We start from the raw sequence: 19,446 nt of genomic DNA, 5'->3' as shown, positions 1-19,446 counted from the left end.
TGGCTGTATGGAATGTGCTGATCTCTCGTGGACATGCCGTGGACACATTATGGACATATTCTTGCTGACTCCATGTGGACAGGTCTTTCACGGGACACTGGAAGGAGTTTATATTTTTCTGTGAGGGCTGGAGCGGAACATCCAGGTCAGTATAGCTATTTTCTATCAAAAATAAATAAAAAATGTGGTAAATGGACCAAGACATGATGAAGTTAGTTACATAGCGGTTTATACAAGTCTCAGGGTCCTTCAGTAAATGCAATGGTTCTGTACAGAAAAGGCTTTCTCCATTTTAAAAGCTTCTTTAAAGGGGACATATTCTGCACTTTACCACAAGTGAAGCCACTTCTGGGTCGTAATGAAACGTCTTTTACCTGTTTCGATCAAAACACCACAAGGATCAAACCCCACAGCCGTGTTCCCCACCCTGTCCAGAATGGAGATATGGGCGCTGTGCAGGTCTGTGATGGGACCAGGATGGGTTTATCCTAGGATTACTGGGCTGCCCATGTAGGAACCACCCCAGAGCCCATGGCCATCTTAAACCCAGCTCATGTTCAACCCATTGAGGTCCTGGCTGGGTCTGAGAAAAAGTGTTGGTCTGAGAAAGGTCCTACAACAGTGTTTGTGCTGAACTGTGTTATTGTGTACAATTAAAACAATAGTGCTTCAATCAGAGATGTTTCTAAGAGGATGTACCGTGTCTACTCTCTTTGTTCTTGTTGAGGGAAGCAGCATATTGACTATGTAAAGTAGGACCACCACAAATTCTCTAAAAGGTTCCAGGCCGGGATTTTAAAATGGCTAATGCTAATGCACCTAACTGGCTAGGCATAGTGTCTCCTGCAGATTTAGGTTGAATGTGTGCCTCTTTATCACCAAAACACTTAAAATAGTGTCAGAAGTGTGTATTATTTCTAGTTGAATACAGCTAGCATAACAGAATTGGGCAGTTGTGTTGTCCTCCAAGCGTGTTGAAGCTGCTGTTCAAGGAAGTCGTATTAGCAGCAGTTCAGGAACATGTAGCAGGCTAGATCTCACCCCACCAGCAGAGGGCACCAGAGAACAGCCCTCTCATTATTATAAAACCAATCTAAAACACCTGGCCAGGCTCTACTTCAGCAGCTTGGTGGAGTCCCTCAGGGCTCAGTCTTGAGCTCTCTTTTGTTGAGTGCTGTATCAAGACTGGCTTGGGTTTATCTCTTGGCTTTCCTTTCTCTCTTTTAAACTTTTCCTGGCTTCAAAGCATACCCTAGGAACCGCCCATCAGTACTCTGATAACTTGTCTATAATCTGTTCAAGTCGACACCAGTTGTTCACTAATCTAATTTCCTTATTTCCTTTACCCTTGCTTTAAAACAGTCTCGGTGCAGTTTTGATATGACGAGAGTAATTCTGCAGGCATGTATGAGATCATCTGTCACTATTTCATAGGTGTAGCCTGTTTCCCAGGAAGCTCATCTTTATTTGGCTGTGTTTCTGAGCATGTGATAAGAAAACAGAGTAAGGGCAGACACACACTTAACTTCTCTACTGCGCTAGAGTCCAGGGCTGTTTCTGAAGTAGTTTTGGTTTTATTTATAAATCACTTTTACCAAACACACAGTTCATGAAAGTGATTTACAACAAGAAATAAAGACATTAAGCAATGAATAATGACCAATGAAACCCTGAAAAAATAATCATAAAATAATAATCATAGTATAAAAGTAAACACATTTTCTCACAGACGACAATCAACTCTTAATCTCAGCTACTTTTCATAAGGTCGAGAAGAAAAGTATTACGTCCTAACGTCCAACAGTAAACTCACCCACAGACCTGTGATTCAGGAGCCCTGATCTATGTGGCTGGGGAACAGTGAGAGGCCTGAAGTACCTGAGAAGACCTTACAACTCTGGGAGTCTCAGATAAAGCATATCTTTGACGTAGGCTTATGCTGTGTTCTGCAGATGAAAATCCATGATGTAATTTTTGCAAGAGTGAATACGTGATGACACTGTGGAATGACGGGACCTTTGCTGTTGTTGACAGGCCATTGACTGATCCCAGTAAACAAGGAACGTCCCTGGACGTTCAAAATAGGTCTAAAAGTAGTCTGTCCGTCAAGGACATATTTTAAACGTCAACGGACGTCCAAAATCCATCTTAATAAGTTAGTTAAGTGGTGACCAATCGATAACGTCAGTGGACGTCCAAAACGCGTTTTATACAAGTAATTTATTTCGGGACCAATTAATAACGTCAATGGACGTCCAAAATACGTCTAATAGTCGTCTTTTCAATGTCTGTGTTTGGATGTCTTTTCAACTTTCATTTTCAGCCTTAAGAGAACGTTGATTAGACGGCAGTCTTTACGTTATTTCAACGTTGAATCAACGGCTAATTGTTTACTGGGATAGATCCTTGTTGTTCAGAGCAGCTCAGGAACCCCATCCAGGTGCTCTAACCGTTCTTGGTGTTTTGTGTTTTTAAATATTGGAATGGAAGATAGCGTGAGGTAAGCACAGGCAAGAACGCACCCTGAGAAAGAGTCCTGGACCCAGGTTCCCAAAAACATCGGAGTGTTTAGGTCGTCTTAACAGGGGGAGAGAGAGTGTTCAGCGCGATGCTCACTCTACCATTTAAGTTCTTTTGGGAAACCCAGTCCTGGTCTGGACCAGGTTTCGTGGCGTCCAGTAACAGAGATAATGAATAGTCACTATGTGAAGTATCGCTGTAAACGTGAGTGCGCATTTCACAAATGCACAGTTAAATATTAGGTACCTTTTTCAATTTAAAGCAAAAACATAGGAAGTATTCATTCATTCATTATTTGTAATCCTTATCCAGTTCAGGGTCGCGGTGGGTCCAGAGCCTACCTGGAATCATTGGGCGCAAGGTGGGAATACACCCTGGAGGGGGCGCCAGTCCTTCACAGGGCAACACACACACAGATACACACACATTCACACCTACGGACACTTTTGAGTCGCCAATCCACCTACCAACGTGTGTTTTTGGACTGTGGGAGGAAACCGGAGCACCTGGAGGAAACCCACACAGACACAGTGAGAACACACCACACTCCTCACAGACAGTCACCCGGAGGAAACCCACGCAGACACAGGGAGAACACACCACACTCCTCACAGACAGTCACCCGGAGGAAACCCACGCAGACACAGGGAGAACACACCACACTCCTCACAGACAGTCACCCGGAGGAAACCCACGCAGACACAGGGAGAACACACCACACTCCTCACAGACAGTCACCTGGAGGAAACCCACGCGGACACGGGGAGAACACACCACACTCCTCACAGACAGTCACCCGGAGGAAACCCACACAGACACAGGGAGAACACACCACACTACTCACAGACAGTCACCCGGAGGATACCCATGCAGACACAGGGAGAACACACCAACTCCTCACAGACAGTCACCCGGAGGAAACCCACACAGACACAGGGAGAACACACCACACTACTCACAGACAGTCACCCGGAGGAAACCCATGCAGACACAGGGAGAACACAACAACTCCTCACAGACATTCACCCGGAGGAAACCCATGCCACTGTAGGGGGAGCCCAGGAGCAAAAACAGCCACCTTATCTAGTGTTCAATTTAACAAAGGTTAGATTCATAAACCTCTTCTGTTCTTCTTATACTTTCACACATTTTCTAATTGTGTTTTAGACTAATTATCTTTACACCTACAGTAAAATGTAAATACGGTTCACGTATTCAATTAAAACTAGCTGCAAGTCGCCTGTGAGTGCTCCTTTTTTCACAGCATTGAGCAATTACACTTTCTCTGCAAGTCTTTCCTCCATCAAAACACGTCTATTCCAGAATCTCCAGCAGGATTTTCCATCTCGTGTAAACGAGGCTAGAAGCTCAGGGGGTTCATGACCTTATATGAGCACAGTTTTAAAAAGAAGCTCCTGCCTAAGAACAAGTTCAACAAGCCCTGCTTATCTGTGCATGTGAGAGGCTAAGGCCTGCTTTCCCAGGAAGCACCGTAACGTGTCTTTTGTGCCGGAGCCGCTTCGGTAAACAAAGCTTTAGAGGCGCTGTGAGAAGTGGCAGCGCATAAATATTTAATCAGACGTGATTTTATTTATAATGAAACATGTAGTGATGGTCCGGAGCTATGAATCATATTCTGTGATGCATAATTTATTAAATAAATTATGCCTAGGACTTGTCAGCAGTCCTAATTACTATTAATACACTACAGCCTGAAGTTTTAAGGCCAAACGAAGGATATTCACAGTGAGTTTGCCTTCACTGCCGCAGCAACAGATTCTCTCAACATTTTTTTGTAAGGATTTGATGGCACTAAACCACAACAACATCGTTCAGGCCAAAAAATGCCCGGTTCTGGATCAAAAACACCACTCTAACTCATCCCACACCCCATGGCCCAGTGCTGTGAGAGTCTATGGAGATAACACAGCTGTAATTCTGTCGTTTTTGGTGGTGTTTAACTACGTTAACGCTGGAATCCGTCCATGTTTTCTGGGATTACATAACACAAGGGCACCATTAGAGATTTAGTCTTTAGAGGCAGAGAAAGCTGGCTCTGTGAGAAACGCAGAGGTTCCCATCTCTCTTCCCACGCTCTCCTCACAGCGAGGGGCCATGCGCGCCACAAACGCACACCCTCGCCTCTGTGTTCCCGACATTACTGAGCACCTGCACGAAAGACGGCCGTTTCTGACCTCAGTAGATGTCTGTGAGGAGTGTGGTGTGTTCTCCCTGTGTCCATGTGGGTTTCCTCCGGGTGCTCCGGTTTCCTCCCACAGTCCATAAACACACGTTGGTAGGTGAATTGGTGACTCAAAAAGTGTCCGTAGGTGTGAATGTGTGAGTGTGTGTTGCCCTGTGAAGGACTGGCGCCCCCTCCAGGGTGTATTCCCGCCTTGCGCCCAATGATTCCAGGTAGGCTCCGGACACACCGCCGCCCTGAACTGGATAAGGGTTATAGATAATGAATGAACTGATTTACAAAAAGTAATATATATTATACAAGTAATTTATTTCGGAAACCAATTAATAACGTCAATGGACGTCCAAAATACGTCTAATAGTCGTCTTTTCAATGTCTGTGTTTGGACGTCTTTTCAACTTTCATTTTTAACCTTAAGAGAACGTTGATTAGACGGCAGTCATTACGTTATTTCAACGTTGAATCAACGGCTAATTGTTTACTGGGACTGCTGTCAGGTATTTTCAGACGAGGAGGCAGGACGACCCTGAAGTGCCTGCCACCTACGTAAGACAATCAGAACGACTCGTTTTGTTCAGAGTTGATTGGGTTGCTCCAGATCCACCAGTTAATGTGAGGTTTTTTTTCCTAATATTTTCCCTATAAATAAAAATACAGCCTGCTACTGCTCCAGTCCAACTCCACCCACCCGAGCCAGAAGCCTTTTAAATTCTGGAATTTTGAAAATAAAGGCGGCAGTTAGAATTTTAAACAAAATTTTTACATTGAGTAGGTTTATATTTTGTTAAAAATATATATTATTATGCTCCAGTTTCCTCCCACAGTCCAAAAACACGTTGGTAGGTGGATTGGCGACTCAAAAGTGTTCATAGGTGTGAGTGAATGTGTGAGTGTGTGTGTTGCCCTGTGAAGGACTGGCGCCCCCTCCAGGGTGTATTCCCGCCTGACGCCCAATAATTCCAGGTAGGCTCTGGACCCACCGCGACCCTGAACTGGATAAGGGTTACGGATTATGGATGGATGGATATATATTATTATAAATAGTAAAAGAACAGATGGTCAATATTTTTTTACATAAATAAAACACCTCCCCGGGGCAGAAGAGTGGCACAACAGGTGGTCAGGGTGCTGGGGTCCTGTGTCCAGTCCTCACCTCCATGTTACTGTTTTGTGAGGAGTGTGATGTGTTCCCCATGTGTCTGTGTGGGTTGCCTCTGGGTGTTCGGGATTCCTCCCACAGTCCAAAAACCTATGTTGGTAGGAGGATAAGCTCTGAATTGTGTCTAAAGTGTGTGTCCAGGGTTGGTTCTGGACCATCCATCCATCCATTATCTGTAACCGCTTATCCAATTTTTAGGGTCGCAGGGGGTCCAGAGCCTACCTGGACTCATCGGGCGCAAGGGGGGAATACACCCTGGAGGGGACGCCAGTCCTTCACAGGGCAACACAGACACACACACATTCACTCACACCTACGGACACTTTCGAGTCGCCAATCCACCTACCAATGTGTGTTTTTGGACTGTGGGAGGAAACCGGAGCACCCGGAGGAAACCCACGCGGACACGGGGAGAACACACCACACTCCTCACAGACAGTCGCCCGGAGGAAACCCACGCAGACACAGGGAGAACACACCACACTCCTCACAGACAGTCACCCGGAGGAAACCCACGCAGACACAGAGAGAACACACCACACTCCTCACAGACAGTCACCCGGAGGAAACCCACGCAGACACAGGGAGAACACACCACACTCCTCACAGACAGTCACCCGGAGCGGGAATCGAACCCACAACCTCCAGGCCCCTGGAGCTGTGTGACTGCGACACCTACCTGCTGCACCACCGTGCCGCCCTGGCTCTGGACCCACTACAAAAATCAGACGTTTCTTACTGACTGCCTCAGAGTCTTCACCGAAAATAGCACATTGGTAATCATTGGTACTTTACACTGCTCCATACATAATTTTTTACAGAAAGAACAGGCCACATTGACGTTTCTCTGAAGAATATTCTAATGTACAAACTATATTTTTGCTGCAGTGGTTGAAGAGAGCATTTTCGTATGGAGCAAACACAGCTCTAAATGCAGCCTGAAAAAAAGAGGACTGTATGATAACAGGAGCACAGTCCTACATACAAGAAGTCCCTGAATACAAGTGGACTGCATTATTAATCCATAGCCTCCCACACAGTCCCGCAACTGAGGCCATAGTCGAGCTCACTCTCACGCTTCAACACGTCCCAATTCAGGACAGGCTTATACAATTAGAGGAACTGGCACAGGCACTGGGGCTCATACAGGGCCCATATCAGAGAGAAACTTATTTTCCTTCACTTTGTGGGAATAAGAGTTTGTAAACAAGTCTTGAGAATTACTACTCATTCTCCAGACCATATATGGAAAAGAACAGGCTTTATTGCTGCCAATAGACCACCTCTGGTCATCAATGAAACCCCTAAACAACAACCCTGGAATGACGGGTTTAGAAGTTATTGCCACCATAAAAAATAAACTTCCCCTTGTGCTTTTAAAGGTATTTTCGGTACCTTGCTTTCATTAAAGGGAATGTCTATGATTGTGTACAATCACATTTCTCTCTGGTTGTTTACAACCCAAAGCTAAGGTGGAAGGGTGCGTTTGAGGGGAAAAAATGACTGTTGTTTGAAGGTGGCTGCAGTGTAACTGGGCGGCACGGTGGTGCAGCAGGTAGGTGTCGCAGTCACACAGCTCCAAGGGCCTGGAGGTTGTGGGTTCGATTCCCGCTCCGCGTGACTGTCTGTGAGGAGTTGGTGTGTTCTCCCTGTGTCTGCATGGGTTTCCTCTGGGTGACTGTCTGTGAGGAGTGTGGTGTGTTCTCTCTGTGTCTGCGTGGGTTTCCTCCGGGTGACTGTCTGTGAGGAGTGTGGTGTGTTCTCTCTGTGTCTGCGTGGGTTTCCTCCGGGTGACTGTCTGTGAGGAGTGTGGTGTGTTCTCTCTGTGTCTGCGTGGGTTTCCTCCGGGTGACTGTCTGTGAGGAGTGTGGTGTGTTCTCCCTGTGTCTGCATGGGTTTCCTCCGGGTACTCCGGTTTCCTCCCACAGTCCAAAAACACACGTTGGTAGGTGGATTGTTGACTCAAAAGTGTCCGTAGGTGTGAGTGTGTGTGTTGCCCTGTGAAGGACTGGCGCCCCCTCCAGGGTGTATTCCCGCCTTGCGCCCAATGATTCCAGGTAGGCTCTGGACCCACCGCGACCCTGAACTGGATAAGGGTTACAGATAATGAATGAATGAATGCAGTGTAACATTTTTCTGTACGTTTTTATTCACTGTTTGAGTTCCCACAGAAACTTATTTGTAACTCGAGTTGTTTAGTGCTGTAGCACTTTTGGTTATGTGCCATCTCCCGAGTTTAGAGACATTTCCACCTTAAGTGATCCAAAACAGTAAAAATAAGTCAATATCACGCACCTATATCCTTATATATCCTTATTTTGGTTCATGCTTTTCAACGTTTGGAGTTCTCTACTCCAGATGCCTCCACCGAGGGGTGGTTTGGAGACGGAGACGGTCCGGTTTGAGACACTTGGACCCTGTTCACACCTGGTATCCACATGGGTCCTGGATGATCCAATCATAAGTGGCTAGCACATAGTGCAGGTGTGAACGATGCATCTCAACTACACTCCAAACCACATTCAGAGCAGGTCAGGCCCTGTTCACTAACGTGTCTCACATGTGTCTCCAATTTCTCACATCATTTCCGCTGGAGGAGGAGCACGATGGGGTCAGATAACAGATAACAGAAATGTTATTCCAGCCATTGAATCCCTGAATGATTACTTTTTCAAATAAAATCACCTGAGACTCATATGTCATCCCAGGTGTAAATGGGAAATTTACTGCTCATTCCACTCATAATTCATATTCTACAGGGTGGGCCATTTATATGGATACACCTTAATAAAATGGGAATGGTTGGTGATATTAACTTCCTGTTTGTGGTACATTAGTGTATGGGAGGGGGGAAACTTTTCAAGAGGGGTGGTGACCATGGCGGCCATTTTGAAGTCGGCCATTTTGGATCTATCCCTATGTAAAAGAGGCTCTGCGCTGTATATTGTTGGTTGCACTGCTTTAGTTTCTGAGAGCATATATGCAACAGTCAGAAAGTAGCTCCCTGTGGATTACTGTTTGTCTAATGGTGTGCTAGTGCTGTGCTGCTTTGTGATTTGTGAAGCTTTTAGCATAGTTTTAGAAACGTTTGTTCTGAAACGTTTCACTGAACACAGCAGAACGTTGGCTCTTCTCAAGTTTTTATTTTTACTGCAGTTATTATTTTACCAAACAACTAACCAAGTCGAGTACAGCTCGAGAACTGTCTCCTGGACCGATAAACCCGCAGTTATACTGAGCGTATACACCCGCGGCCTCAGCTGTAGGGGAATATTTCCATCTGCCGTGTGGAGGTGGTGAGGAGGCTCCCGGAGCTGTTATTTAAAGATGAGCTGTGTCTCTAATGAGGATGTATCAGTGCTAATGATAAGCCTGGCATTTACACAGTGCAGCCCCTCAGCAGGAAGACCACCTTCACATCCACAAGCAGTGAGAAGACCACCAGGTCATCCCACACCGATTCAATTATCTTTTACTGAAGAGAAACACTCTTTTTACTGTTCTCCAGGGAGCAGGAGAGTGAGGACAGTGCTGGATCAATTCTTAAAGTCAAAATTAAACTCTTTTACATAGTTTAAGGATTTTGAACATATTGTAACATTATTTATCATATGATTTAAAATGCATCATTCATTCATTCATTGTTTTAACCAATTCGTACTACTCAGTTTCTCATGGGGCCCTGGGCCTAGTTGGAAACACTGGGGACAAGGTAGGAACACACTGAGAATGAGCCATCTCCCAAGTCATACCTGCTCTGTGGGGGGTCCTGTCCGTTTGAAGAACAGGATGAAAGGGCAGTAACAAGTATGCAGAGCAACAGATGGACTACAGCGGGGGTAATTAATTAAAATACATTAAGATCCAGTCAGAACGTAATGTATAACCTGCTTATGATCAGTGCCATGTCCTGCACATTGAAGTAGTCTTGTAGTTATAGCAACAATTAATGTCGTTAACAATGGAATTTCAAATCAAATACCCCTTTAATTACATTTCAATTTACAACAAGATTCAAAAATAATGGAAATAACAAATGCTCTAAATAAAATGTCCTTTTCTCATTACAAGTAAAAATGCGAACGATTTTAAAAGAAAAAATGCCTGTGTAAATAAAGTCACTAATGACTTGTGGTTGCAGTTGACGTTACTGCTTTTCCATAACCAGCGATCTGATTGGTTCTTATTGCTGGAGGGCGGGACTTTATCCATTAACATCAAGCTGATTGGCTCTTTATGCTGAAGGGCAGTAATCCATGTTCAACGTTATGAGAAATTCATCCCATAATCATTCCCTTATTTTTAAAGTTTCTGGGTTTAACTCACACAACACGTGTCGTCCTGAAAGTGTCCCAAAAGAGCTTTTATCACGTCTCCTGGGCTATTTTATCTGGCCCCAGGACAGTGTCTGGAGCCCTGCTCTGTGTGTGTCACTCATTGGAGTCACAGTGCTCATCATAATGCACAGATCTGATTGGCTGAGTAGCCTCACGTGTGATTAGTCTGAGTTTCCTGGAGCGCTAAACCTGAACCGTAACGACTAGAAGAGTCACAACATTTCCAAACATTTCCAAAATTAAACAGCTCATCGTTTATCAGTTACAGGTCCAGGTCCGGATCAGACAACATCTGGCTATGAACCCAGACCATGGGCCGCCTATTCGTGACCCCTGGACTACAGTGTGTAACTGTAGAAATACAGAGTGCTCCATTATGGTCAGTGGAGCTGATTAAATGGACGATGTGTGTAGACACAAGGCAGGTGAACCTAGTAAATAAGGGCCTTTAAATAAGAATTAAATATTTAAAACAGGGCGGCACGGTGGCGCAGCCGGCAGTGTTGCAGTCACACAGCTCCAGGGTCCTGGTGACTGTCTGTGAGGAGTGTGGTGTGTTCTCCCTGTGTCTGTGTGGGTTTCCTCCGGGTGACCGTCTGTGAGGAGTGTGGTGTGTTCTCCCTGTGTCTGTGTGGGTTTCCTCCAGGTGACTGTCTGTGAGGAGTTGGTGTGTTCTCCCTGTGTCTGTGTGGGTTTCCTCCGGGTGCTCCGGTTTCCTCCCACAGTCCAAAAACACACGTTGGTAGGTGGATTGGCGACTCAAAAGTGTCCATAGGTGTGAGTGTGTGATTTAATGTGTGTATGTGTGTGTTGCCCTGTGAAGGACTGGCGCCCCCTCCAGTGTGTATTCCTGTCTTGCACCCAATGATTCCAGGTAGGCTCTGGACACACCGCGACCCTGAACTGGATAAGGGTTACAGATAATGAATGAATATTTAAAACAACATTCAGACACAGGTTCAGACTCTATTTTACAAATGTAAATGTTCTCTCAAGAGGAGGGTTAATCTACGTTTTTATTTATTATCAGAACATGAACAAACTCCTGCACAGCACTGTATGGAAGAGTATTGTAAGGAGAAGTGAAGGGGTGGGGATGCTGTATGTTTACACCATAACTGCATGAGTCTGCGGGTGGTCCTGTGAGAGACAGGCGTTAGTAATGTAGTCGTTTAAATGCGTTTACTGTAAATTATGACACTGCTTTAGACCCGTCTGTAGCATCACAACCTTCTCAGCAGATGATGGGGGGCAGGAGCCTGGGTTTCCTTTATTTCTAAAGGGGGAATGGTGGGGGAGAGCAGGGTACCTCACGTTTTTGCTTGTTGTTGCATGGTGTTGAAATGACTGTGCCCAGAAAATGAATGTTTATAATCATCATCTCATGCTTTTTCCTTGGGAACAATTTAGATTTGCACATTCCTCTGTGACCTTCAGGGTGTCCAACACTGTGCATGCAGTCTTCAGGCTCACAGCATTAGTCCAGTGCGGACCCCCAGCGTCAGTCACACACCAAGGACACAAGGTGTTATTTATTTCCACTTTCTCTTAAGTAAAGGCTTAGAAAATGCAGGACTGCTGCAGGACTCTGACTGTACTTTCTTTCTTTGTTTTGCAGCGACCGTACTTGACTCCGCAGTGGTACGTTGTCAGGCTTCCTGCTGCACTACAGCCCACGGTGACAATCCCAACCAAGGTAAAAAAAAAAAAAATGTAAAGCGTACTCTTCATATTGAAATGACTGACGTATGGCAAATGACAATAGGTCGAACAACAAAGGAAACGGAAGACTTTGTGTTATTTTGATTTGGTCCGCATTGAAATGTGTTCAAGAGAGATAAGAAAAATCAATTAACTCCCACAAACTTGTCCGCCTGTCAAGACCGCAAATTGAATTTCTTTGTGGTAGTATTTTACCTTGCAGTTTTTTTGACAAGGAGGTTTTTGTAACCCTTCGCCCCTTTTGCCACAGGGCTTCTCCACAACTGTAAAACCGTAAAAGAAAGATTAGCGTCTCAGAAACCACCCCCAAAAAACTCGAGGCGAAATGCGGCAAGCGCTAATGTCCCAAACAGAGAAATACAGAGAGGGGAGGGAACAAAAAAAAAAAACAGAAATATAGTCTCCCTTGCCAGGCACCAGCCCCCTGCGCCTCATCTGTCAGAACGTCACGCTTGCTCGCTCGGTTCAATTCTCATTTCGCTCTTTATCGCAGACCAGCGAAGCCTGTGCTGAGGAATTATCTCTCCGCTGAGGACCTGCAGTGGACTGATAGCAAGGAGGGCCACCGCAAGGTGAGCGGCGATCGGGGGGAAGGGTAGCTGGAGGCTGGACGCCCGCAATGCCTTCGTCCACCATGCAGATGCTCGCCTTCGTCCTGGCGCTGCTGGGGGTTCTGGGCGCCACCGTGGCCACTCTGCTGCCCAACTGGAAGGTGAGTGCTGATGTGGGTTCCAACATCATGACGGCAATCTCGCAGATGCAAGGGCTCTGGATGGACTGCACTTGGTACAGTACTGGAGTCTTCAGCTGTACCCTCAAATATTCCGTCCTCGCCTTGCCTGCGTATCTCCAGACTGCTCGAACCACCATGGTCCTCTCTTGCATGCTGGCCACTCTGGGACTCTGTCTGGCCGCTCTGGGGCTCAAATGCACCCACTGGGGGGGGAGTCACCGATCTAAAGGACACACAGCCATAGCTGCAGGGGCTTGCTTCGTCATTGCCGGAGTTCTGTGCCTCGTCCCTGCGTCCTGGTTCACCAATGAAGTTATCACCACTTTCCTGGACTCCAAAGTGCCCCAGAGCAGCAAGTACGAGCCAGGGGGAGCTGTTTATGTGGCGTTTGTTTCTGCGGGCTTCTTCTTAGCCGGAGGCGTGATCTTCTGCCTGTCGTGCCCGAGAAAAAGGAACGGTCCACTGGACTCCGGTTCGTCCCACCCAGACAAGCCATTACGGCAGCAGGTGCAGACGGCCAATGACCATAAAAGGAAACAGCACCGTGAACAGCAAAGCCAGACGGAACCACAAGAGCAGCAGCACAAAGAGGACGTGACGCATCAGGAGAAGCTCCAGGCGGATGAGATGAGGCCGGATCAGCACAAGCCAGAAAAGTCCCAACTGGAGCAGGCGCAGCAGTACTACTCTCCGTCCAGAAAGCGACTGCAGGACGCCAAGGCCGTCTACAGCTTTCAGGACTATGTGTAAAGACACAGAATTGGGTAAAAAGCCAGCGAATGAGAGGGCTGCCTCTCTTTGTGAGGAGGAGGAGGAGGAGTAATGACTTTGACTGTGTTATCTCCACCTCTCATCGGCTCTTTCGCTTACTGCGAGCGGAAGCGCTGGAGGTATTTCCAAAGGTTTGGGTCGGAACATCCTTGGGCAAAGAATCTCACTGCTGCAGTGAGAATGAAAGAAGTGGGAATGTGCAAATGCAGCAAATGTGGAGTTTCTAGAAAAGGATTCTAGGCTGTTTGAGATGATGACGTAACGTGGCAAAGGTTTGCACTACACTCTGCATGTAATAGATGCCTGTAATCTTAAGGTGCCCAGGCAGCAACATTTTTCCATGTAAACCCATTTTTAACCAAAGCTTGATTTCAGTTTGCCACCATTTTGAAACGGGAAGTGAAAATCTGAATCGCTACAAGTAGAACCATGTGTCCTTGGGCAAAAATGTAAATGCTCACTAGTGCAGTAAGCATTAAAATTAAAAAGGGAAGTGGAAGGGATTCTGAAAATGCAGCGAATGTGGAAAAAAATCTATTTGTGTCTGTGATAGAGATGTGGATGTTGCATACAAAAGGATTGCCTGTGGTCTTCTGGGTGACTAATAAGAAATGCTAGCGTTAGCACATTTTTCGCCAATGTTCACCACATGTACAGCACCAGTTAGTCTATGCTCGCTGTTAATAGCTTATAAATGCAGCAGAATGTGTATTAAATATAAAAAAACTTACAAAGCAAATGAAGATTTAGGTTCCCACCGAAGGGCATTTGAAGAATGGTGCGCATAGGAAAATAAAAAATAAATAAAACACAGCAGAATTCCAATGGAAAAAGTGTCCAGTCCACATTTTCCAAAGAGTCGGACCGAGCAGCACAGATCATCTGAGGTAATTATGCTCTTTGCTTTCCCATTAGGTTTGGCTCCGGTTGGGTGCACGCTGCTCATTTATTGCAAGGAAAGCACAGATGCGTGTGTGGTAGTGTGTACGTACACACACACGCACACACACACACACACACCGACCTCTTTACCTCCTCCCACTCTCGCTGCGAGGGTAATGGGGTCCTGCACCCAATCATCTTTGCTATGTGTGACTGGCTGTCATTGCTGCAGGAGGTACAGCAGACGCTGTTCTGAGGACGGCAGAATGCTGTTTTCTCCTTCACAAACACAACAAGACACAGGAAACCCCTGTCCCATCATCGTCCCAAAGCCCCAGGAGAGATAAGAGTCCCCTGCTGGCCATCAACAGGGCCACTGACACATTCAGCAGAACCATTTTACAGCCATTTACTCACAATCATTTCTCTGGAAACCCATTCCCCACAGGAGGGAAACAGTGGCCTACGGTTTTCCCCACCATTCTGTTCCTGGCAGTGATGTGTTTATTTTTTTTTAAATATTGACTTGTGGTTCATAACTGCAGACTCAGGTTTGATTCTTAGGAAAACAAGCTACGAAAATAAGAGTCCTCGTACACGACCCCTGACATTTCATTAATATAACTCTGAAACATTAAAATAATAATCTTGGCATAAAATAAGTCTTTGTTACAAGACGTTGACTCATTGTTTTGACGTAAAATGTCAGTTTCTTAGAAACGAAACCTAGTAATTCGTTTCCTCAGAATACTGCTTTATTACGTGAGATATTACACTATTATTTGATTACATGTAGTCACTATGATTATGTCGTAGGGCTACATTTAAAGAAATCATGTCATTATTATACATTTTGACACCCATTTTGAAAATGAATGTTTTGTTTTGTCCTCTGAGGCTGTGAACTGCTTCTGTACATGTTTAGAGTCACAGTTTACAAAGAAAACGAATGTACTGTCAGCATATCTCCTCCAAACGAACTGTATTGGTTTCTTTTAAGCTTTGGTTCTTGTCTTCTTTTCTTATGCTGCCCTTAAAACAATGGTTTGGTCAGAAATCAATTCTAAACAATTCTGCTAGCCTGGTGTGCTGTTTCCTTCATTTATGGTGTACAGAGTCAGCCAAGACTAGCTCTAAGGGCCTGACTTTGGTTTCTGGACTGAGGCTGCGAGGTTAGCGTAGCTCACAAGCTAACGCTGCATTGATGAGTATCGTCCCATGTACATGAATCAAATCTGAAAAAGGCTTGTGGCTTGAAGCAGTGTTGAATATGAAAGAGACTTGGGACTTTCTTACAAGAGCGCTGACCAATCAGATAAAAAATGGCAGGTCTTCAGTCCCAGTTGCCAGTATCCTCGACTGTAGCATTTAACAGATAAATATCAGCTACCATCACAAAAGGCTGCTTATTTGGCTGCTTATACTGTATTACTTGGGTGGGGGTCAGGCTGCGTGAACCTCATATCTGTGAGCACAAATTCGAGTGAAGGGTTTTCGGAGCTGTGCAGTTCAGCTGAGCGCAGCCAGACAGTGCACACCGACACACGTTTGTGATTAAAAAAAAAAAGAACACTTTTCTGAGAGAGAGCAAAATTTCAGCGACTAGTGCTGGAGCAACAGAAATATTTAAAAAAATAAACAAAATAAGTGATTTTCCAGCAAACTGGGACCGGATACAGCCTCATACCTGTGAGCACAGTGAAGTCGAGTGAAGAGTATTTCAGCTTCCATCCTCTCTCTTTAACTCAAACTTACAGCTAAACTCACAATTGTAGAGGGCTACTGGGCTTGTGTTTTTTCCCCCACCCCTTTGTTCAGAATGTGACATCACCAGTCAGCGAGCTCCCACAGCACCCCCTACCTGTGGCTCTCTTAAATGCACATGAATGAACTCTGGCCTTGTAATTAGTTTAGTCATTACACAGAACAGAAATTTGACACACCACACATCATAATTTTGAAATAACACCCTCGTTTTGACTGTCCATATTTTTTAAATACCATGGTATTACAGTTATACCGCCCAATCCTAGTCTGAACCGTTGTGTAATTGACCTCCATGGGCTGTGGCACATTTTGTGCTGCTTGTACTTTTTCTTGTAAGTGAAAACATGCTTTTTTTTCGCTTGTGGTGTGTATCGGCAGTCAGGAGAATCCAGCGCTGAGGGTGGTCTTTTAAATGTCACCAGACCATGACTAAAATATAGTAACAGTAGTTTTAAGCGACTTAAAATGCACTGTGTCCTGACTCCAATCACTACACTCTGCTCTAAAAAACATTGTCCATTGTTTGAATCCTGAATTTTCAAATGTGTCAAATCAGTAACTGAATAAAACCTGTTACATCAAATCGATCTCTGCAAATAAATAAATAAATAAAATAAAAACAAAAATAAAAGACACCAGCGCCTTTTTGAGAATGTATATAAAGATAAGAGTGGTTTGGTGTGAAAGTCGGATTTGTTCACGGTGGTGGTGAAATTTACCAGACATTTGAAGAATTTCTAAAAGAAAGTGATTTTTTGTTTTGCCTTTGTTTTGAAATAAAAGTAATCTTATTACGAGAGCTGTAAAGGCGTTTGTTGATTTTCTCTTTAAGGCGGATGTTATTAAGCTTTACGCTTTATTTTCCGAATGCTTGAACTGTGGTCATTCCATTACAAATCAGGGAGTATATACACTGACGTCAATAATGCATTGAATTTAATTGATTCAAACATGTGCCATGTGCAGGTTATAATCAACAGTTCTACCTGTCATTTACTTCTTTTTGGTAAAATATTTCTTCATGAGAAAAACAAGTCAAGCAAATGAATGCATTACTGTTTTCACTGTATTTGCACAAAGCTATTCTGCTGTGAATATGCCTACATTATACTGTATGTTTGTTATGGACTTGTGTGCATTAATAGCCTTTATTCTTTGACTGGACACGTAAGGGCTCTGCATGTGCTGCAGTGTGTTCAGGCTGTTGACAGCGAGTGTGTTTTCAGTTTTCAGGATTAAAGCACAAGCCTGTACAAACCAACATGTCGTCTTTTTATTTTCTTTTCAGCTTTTGGCTTCGTCTAAAACAGCACAAAAGTCTGACAGCTGAATAGACGCCAGTGACAACAAAATTATAAGCTGTTTTTAAACATATCTTTCAAAAGATCTGCCAGCTCTTGCAGCAATACTCAAACTTTCACATCTGGGTTTTTGTTCACAACAATATCCTTGGAGCTCTGGAGTAGTCCTGATTTGATTAAATAAATTTAATTATATATTAAAATGTCTGAAATTTGCATGGCACGGTGGCGCAGCAGGTAGTGTCTCAGTCTCACAGCTCCAGGGACCTGGAGGTTGTGGGGTCGAGTCCCACTCCGGGTGACTGTCAGACAGACACAGGGAGAACACACCACACTCCTCACAGATAGTCACCCGGAGGAAACCCACACAGACACAGAGAGAACACACCACACTCCTCACAGACAGTCACCCGGAGGAAACCCACACAGACACAGGGAGAACACACCACACTCCTCACAGACAGTCACCCGGAGGAAACCCACACAGACACAGGGAGAACACGCCACACTCCTCACAGACAGTCACCCGGAGGAAACCCACGCAGACACAGGGAGAACACACCACACTCCTCACAGACAGTGACCCTGAGGAAACCCACGCAGACACAGGGAGAACACACCACACTCCTCACAGACAGTCACCAGGAGGAAACCCACACAGACACAGAGAGAACAACAATGGGAGATACGTGTTTTCAACTGGACAGTTGACTATATATAATATTGACCTACAAGCTGGTTAATGTAGATAACTAGATATATACTTTACAAAATACTGAATATCACATTGTTTACTTGCCTCTATATCAGTTCATCTTTAATTGCCTATTGGAAGTATTACAATAGCTGGGGGATGTGTTTCTGTAATGCTTGCTTGGGACTGTAGTCAGACAATGTTAATGGTCAAACACAAAGTAGACACAAAAAGGTGATTCCTGTCTGCTCCAAACGCTCAAATCTCTGACAAATTTATATCGTGATACACACTGTGTAAATGTGCTATGGTATTTTTGCCATATCACCTGACCATTCTGCATCTCATCAAAGAAAAAGACCTTAAAGACTAGTTTCAGCCAGGAATTTTCATTATTCAAAGTATTATAGTTAATAGCGATAATAGTTATGTAGTTATATGAATGGAGGGATTGTTTAAAACTCTGGTCTTATCCACATTGTGTATTTCATGCTGTGGCTTTGTGATTGGGCGGTGGGTTCGTGATTGGACTGCCAACACCTGCAGATAAAGGGGGGCATGGGGTACGAGGCTGCCCTACTGAGGATCTGCATATTCCCTGTGTGGAGGAAATCAAGCGGTAAATAGACTGCGTTTACACAGCTGACTGCCTCAATGCAGCAGCGCTTCCATCTACACTTTACCATGTCCGTCTTATCATTACACCAGCTGCCGTACTCACACTCACACAAACACACTGAAGAACACAACCACAGAGAAGAGGACTTTTCCACATGTCTAAAATCATAAGGGAGCTAAATAACTTGATTCTGTATGGATTTACTGTGGTGGGGATAGGAACCAAGTGGTGTGATATCTACAGCACACATTCATTCATTATCTGTAACCCTTATCCAGTTCAGGGTCGCAGTGGGTCCAGAGCCTACCTGGAATCATTGGGCGCAAGGCGGGAATACACCCTGGAAGGGGCGCCAGTCCTTCACAAGGCAACACTCACTCACAGACACTTTTGAGTCACCAACCCACCTACCAACGTGTGATTTTGGACTGTGGGAGGAAACCGGAGCACCCGGAGGAAACACCACACTCCTCACAAACAGTCACCCGGAGGAAACCCACACAGACACAGAGAGAACACACCACACTCCTCACAGACAGTCACCCGGAGGAAACCCACGCAGACACAGGGAGAACACACCACACTCCTCACAGACAGTCACCCGGAGGAAACCCACGCAGACACAGGGAGAACACACCACACTCCTCACAGACAGTCACCCGGAGGAAACCTACGCAGACACAGGGAGAACACACCACACTCCTCACAGACAGTCACCCGGAGGAAACCCACGCAGAC

General features: G+C 45.1%; 1 protein-coding gene across 1 annotated transcript in view; it reads left to right on the top strand.

Annotated features, from left to right (window-relative positions):
- Window positions 1-17,303, top strand: part of LOC136702147 (claudin-20) — an 18,663-nt gene extending 1,360 nt beyond the window's left edge. Inside the window, exons 1-4 of the mRNA XM_066677054.1 lie at window positions 1-145; window positions 11,630-11,744; window positions 11,838-11,915; window positions 12,435-17,303. The exon at window positions 1-145 is cut by the window's left edge and continues 1,360 nt beyond it. Of these exons, the coding sequence (XP_066533151.1) occupies window positions 12,561-13,424 (864 nt within the window). The 5' untranslated portion in view covers window positions 1-145; window positions 11,630-11,744; window positions 11,838-11,915; window positions 12,435-12,560 and the 3' untranslated portion in view covers window positions 13,425-17,303. The remainder of the gene's footprint in view (window positions 146-11,629; window positions 11,745-11,837; window positions 11,916-12,434) is intronic.
- Window positions 17,304-19,446: the final 2,143 nt, after the last annotated feature.

Source organism: Hoplias malabaricus, chromosome 7, assembly GCF_029633855.1.
Source record: "Hoplias malabaricus isolate fHopMal1 chromosome 7, fHopMal1.hap1, whole genome shotgun sequence".
NCBI lineage: Eukaryota > Metazoa > Chordata > Actinopteri > Characiformes > Erythrinidae > Hoplias > Hoplias malabaricus.
Note: the sequence above shows the minus strand (reverse complement) of the source record. Positions and strands in the feature narration are given on the sequence as shown.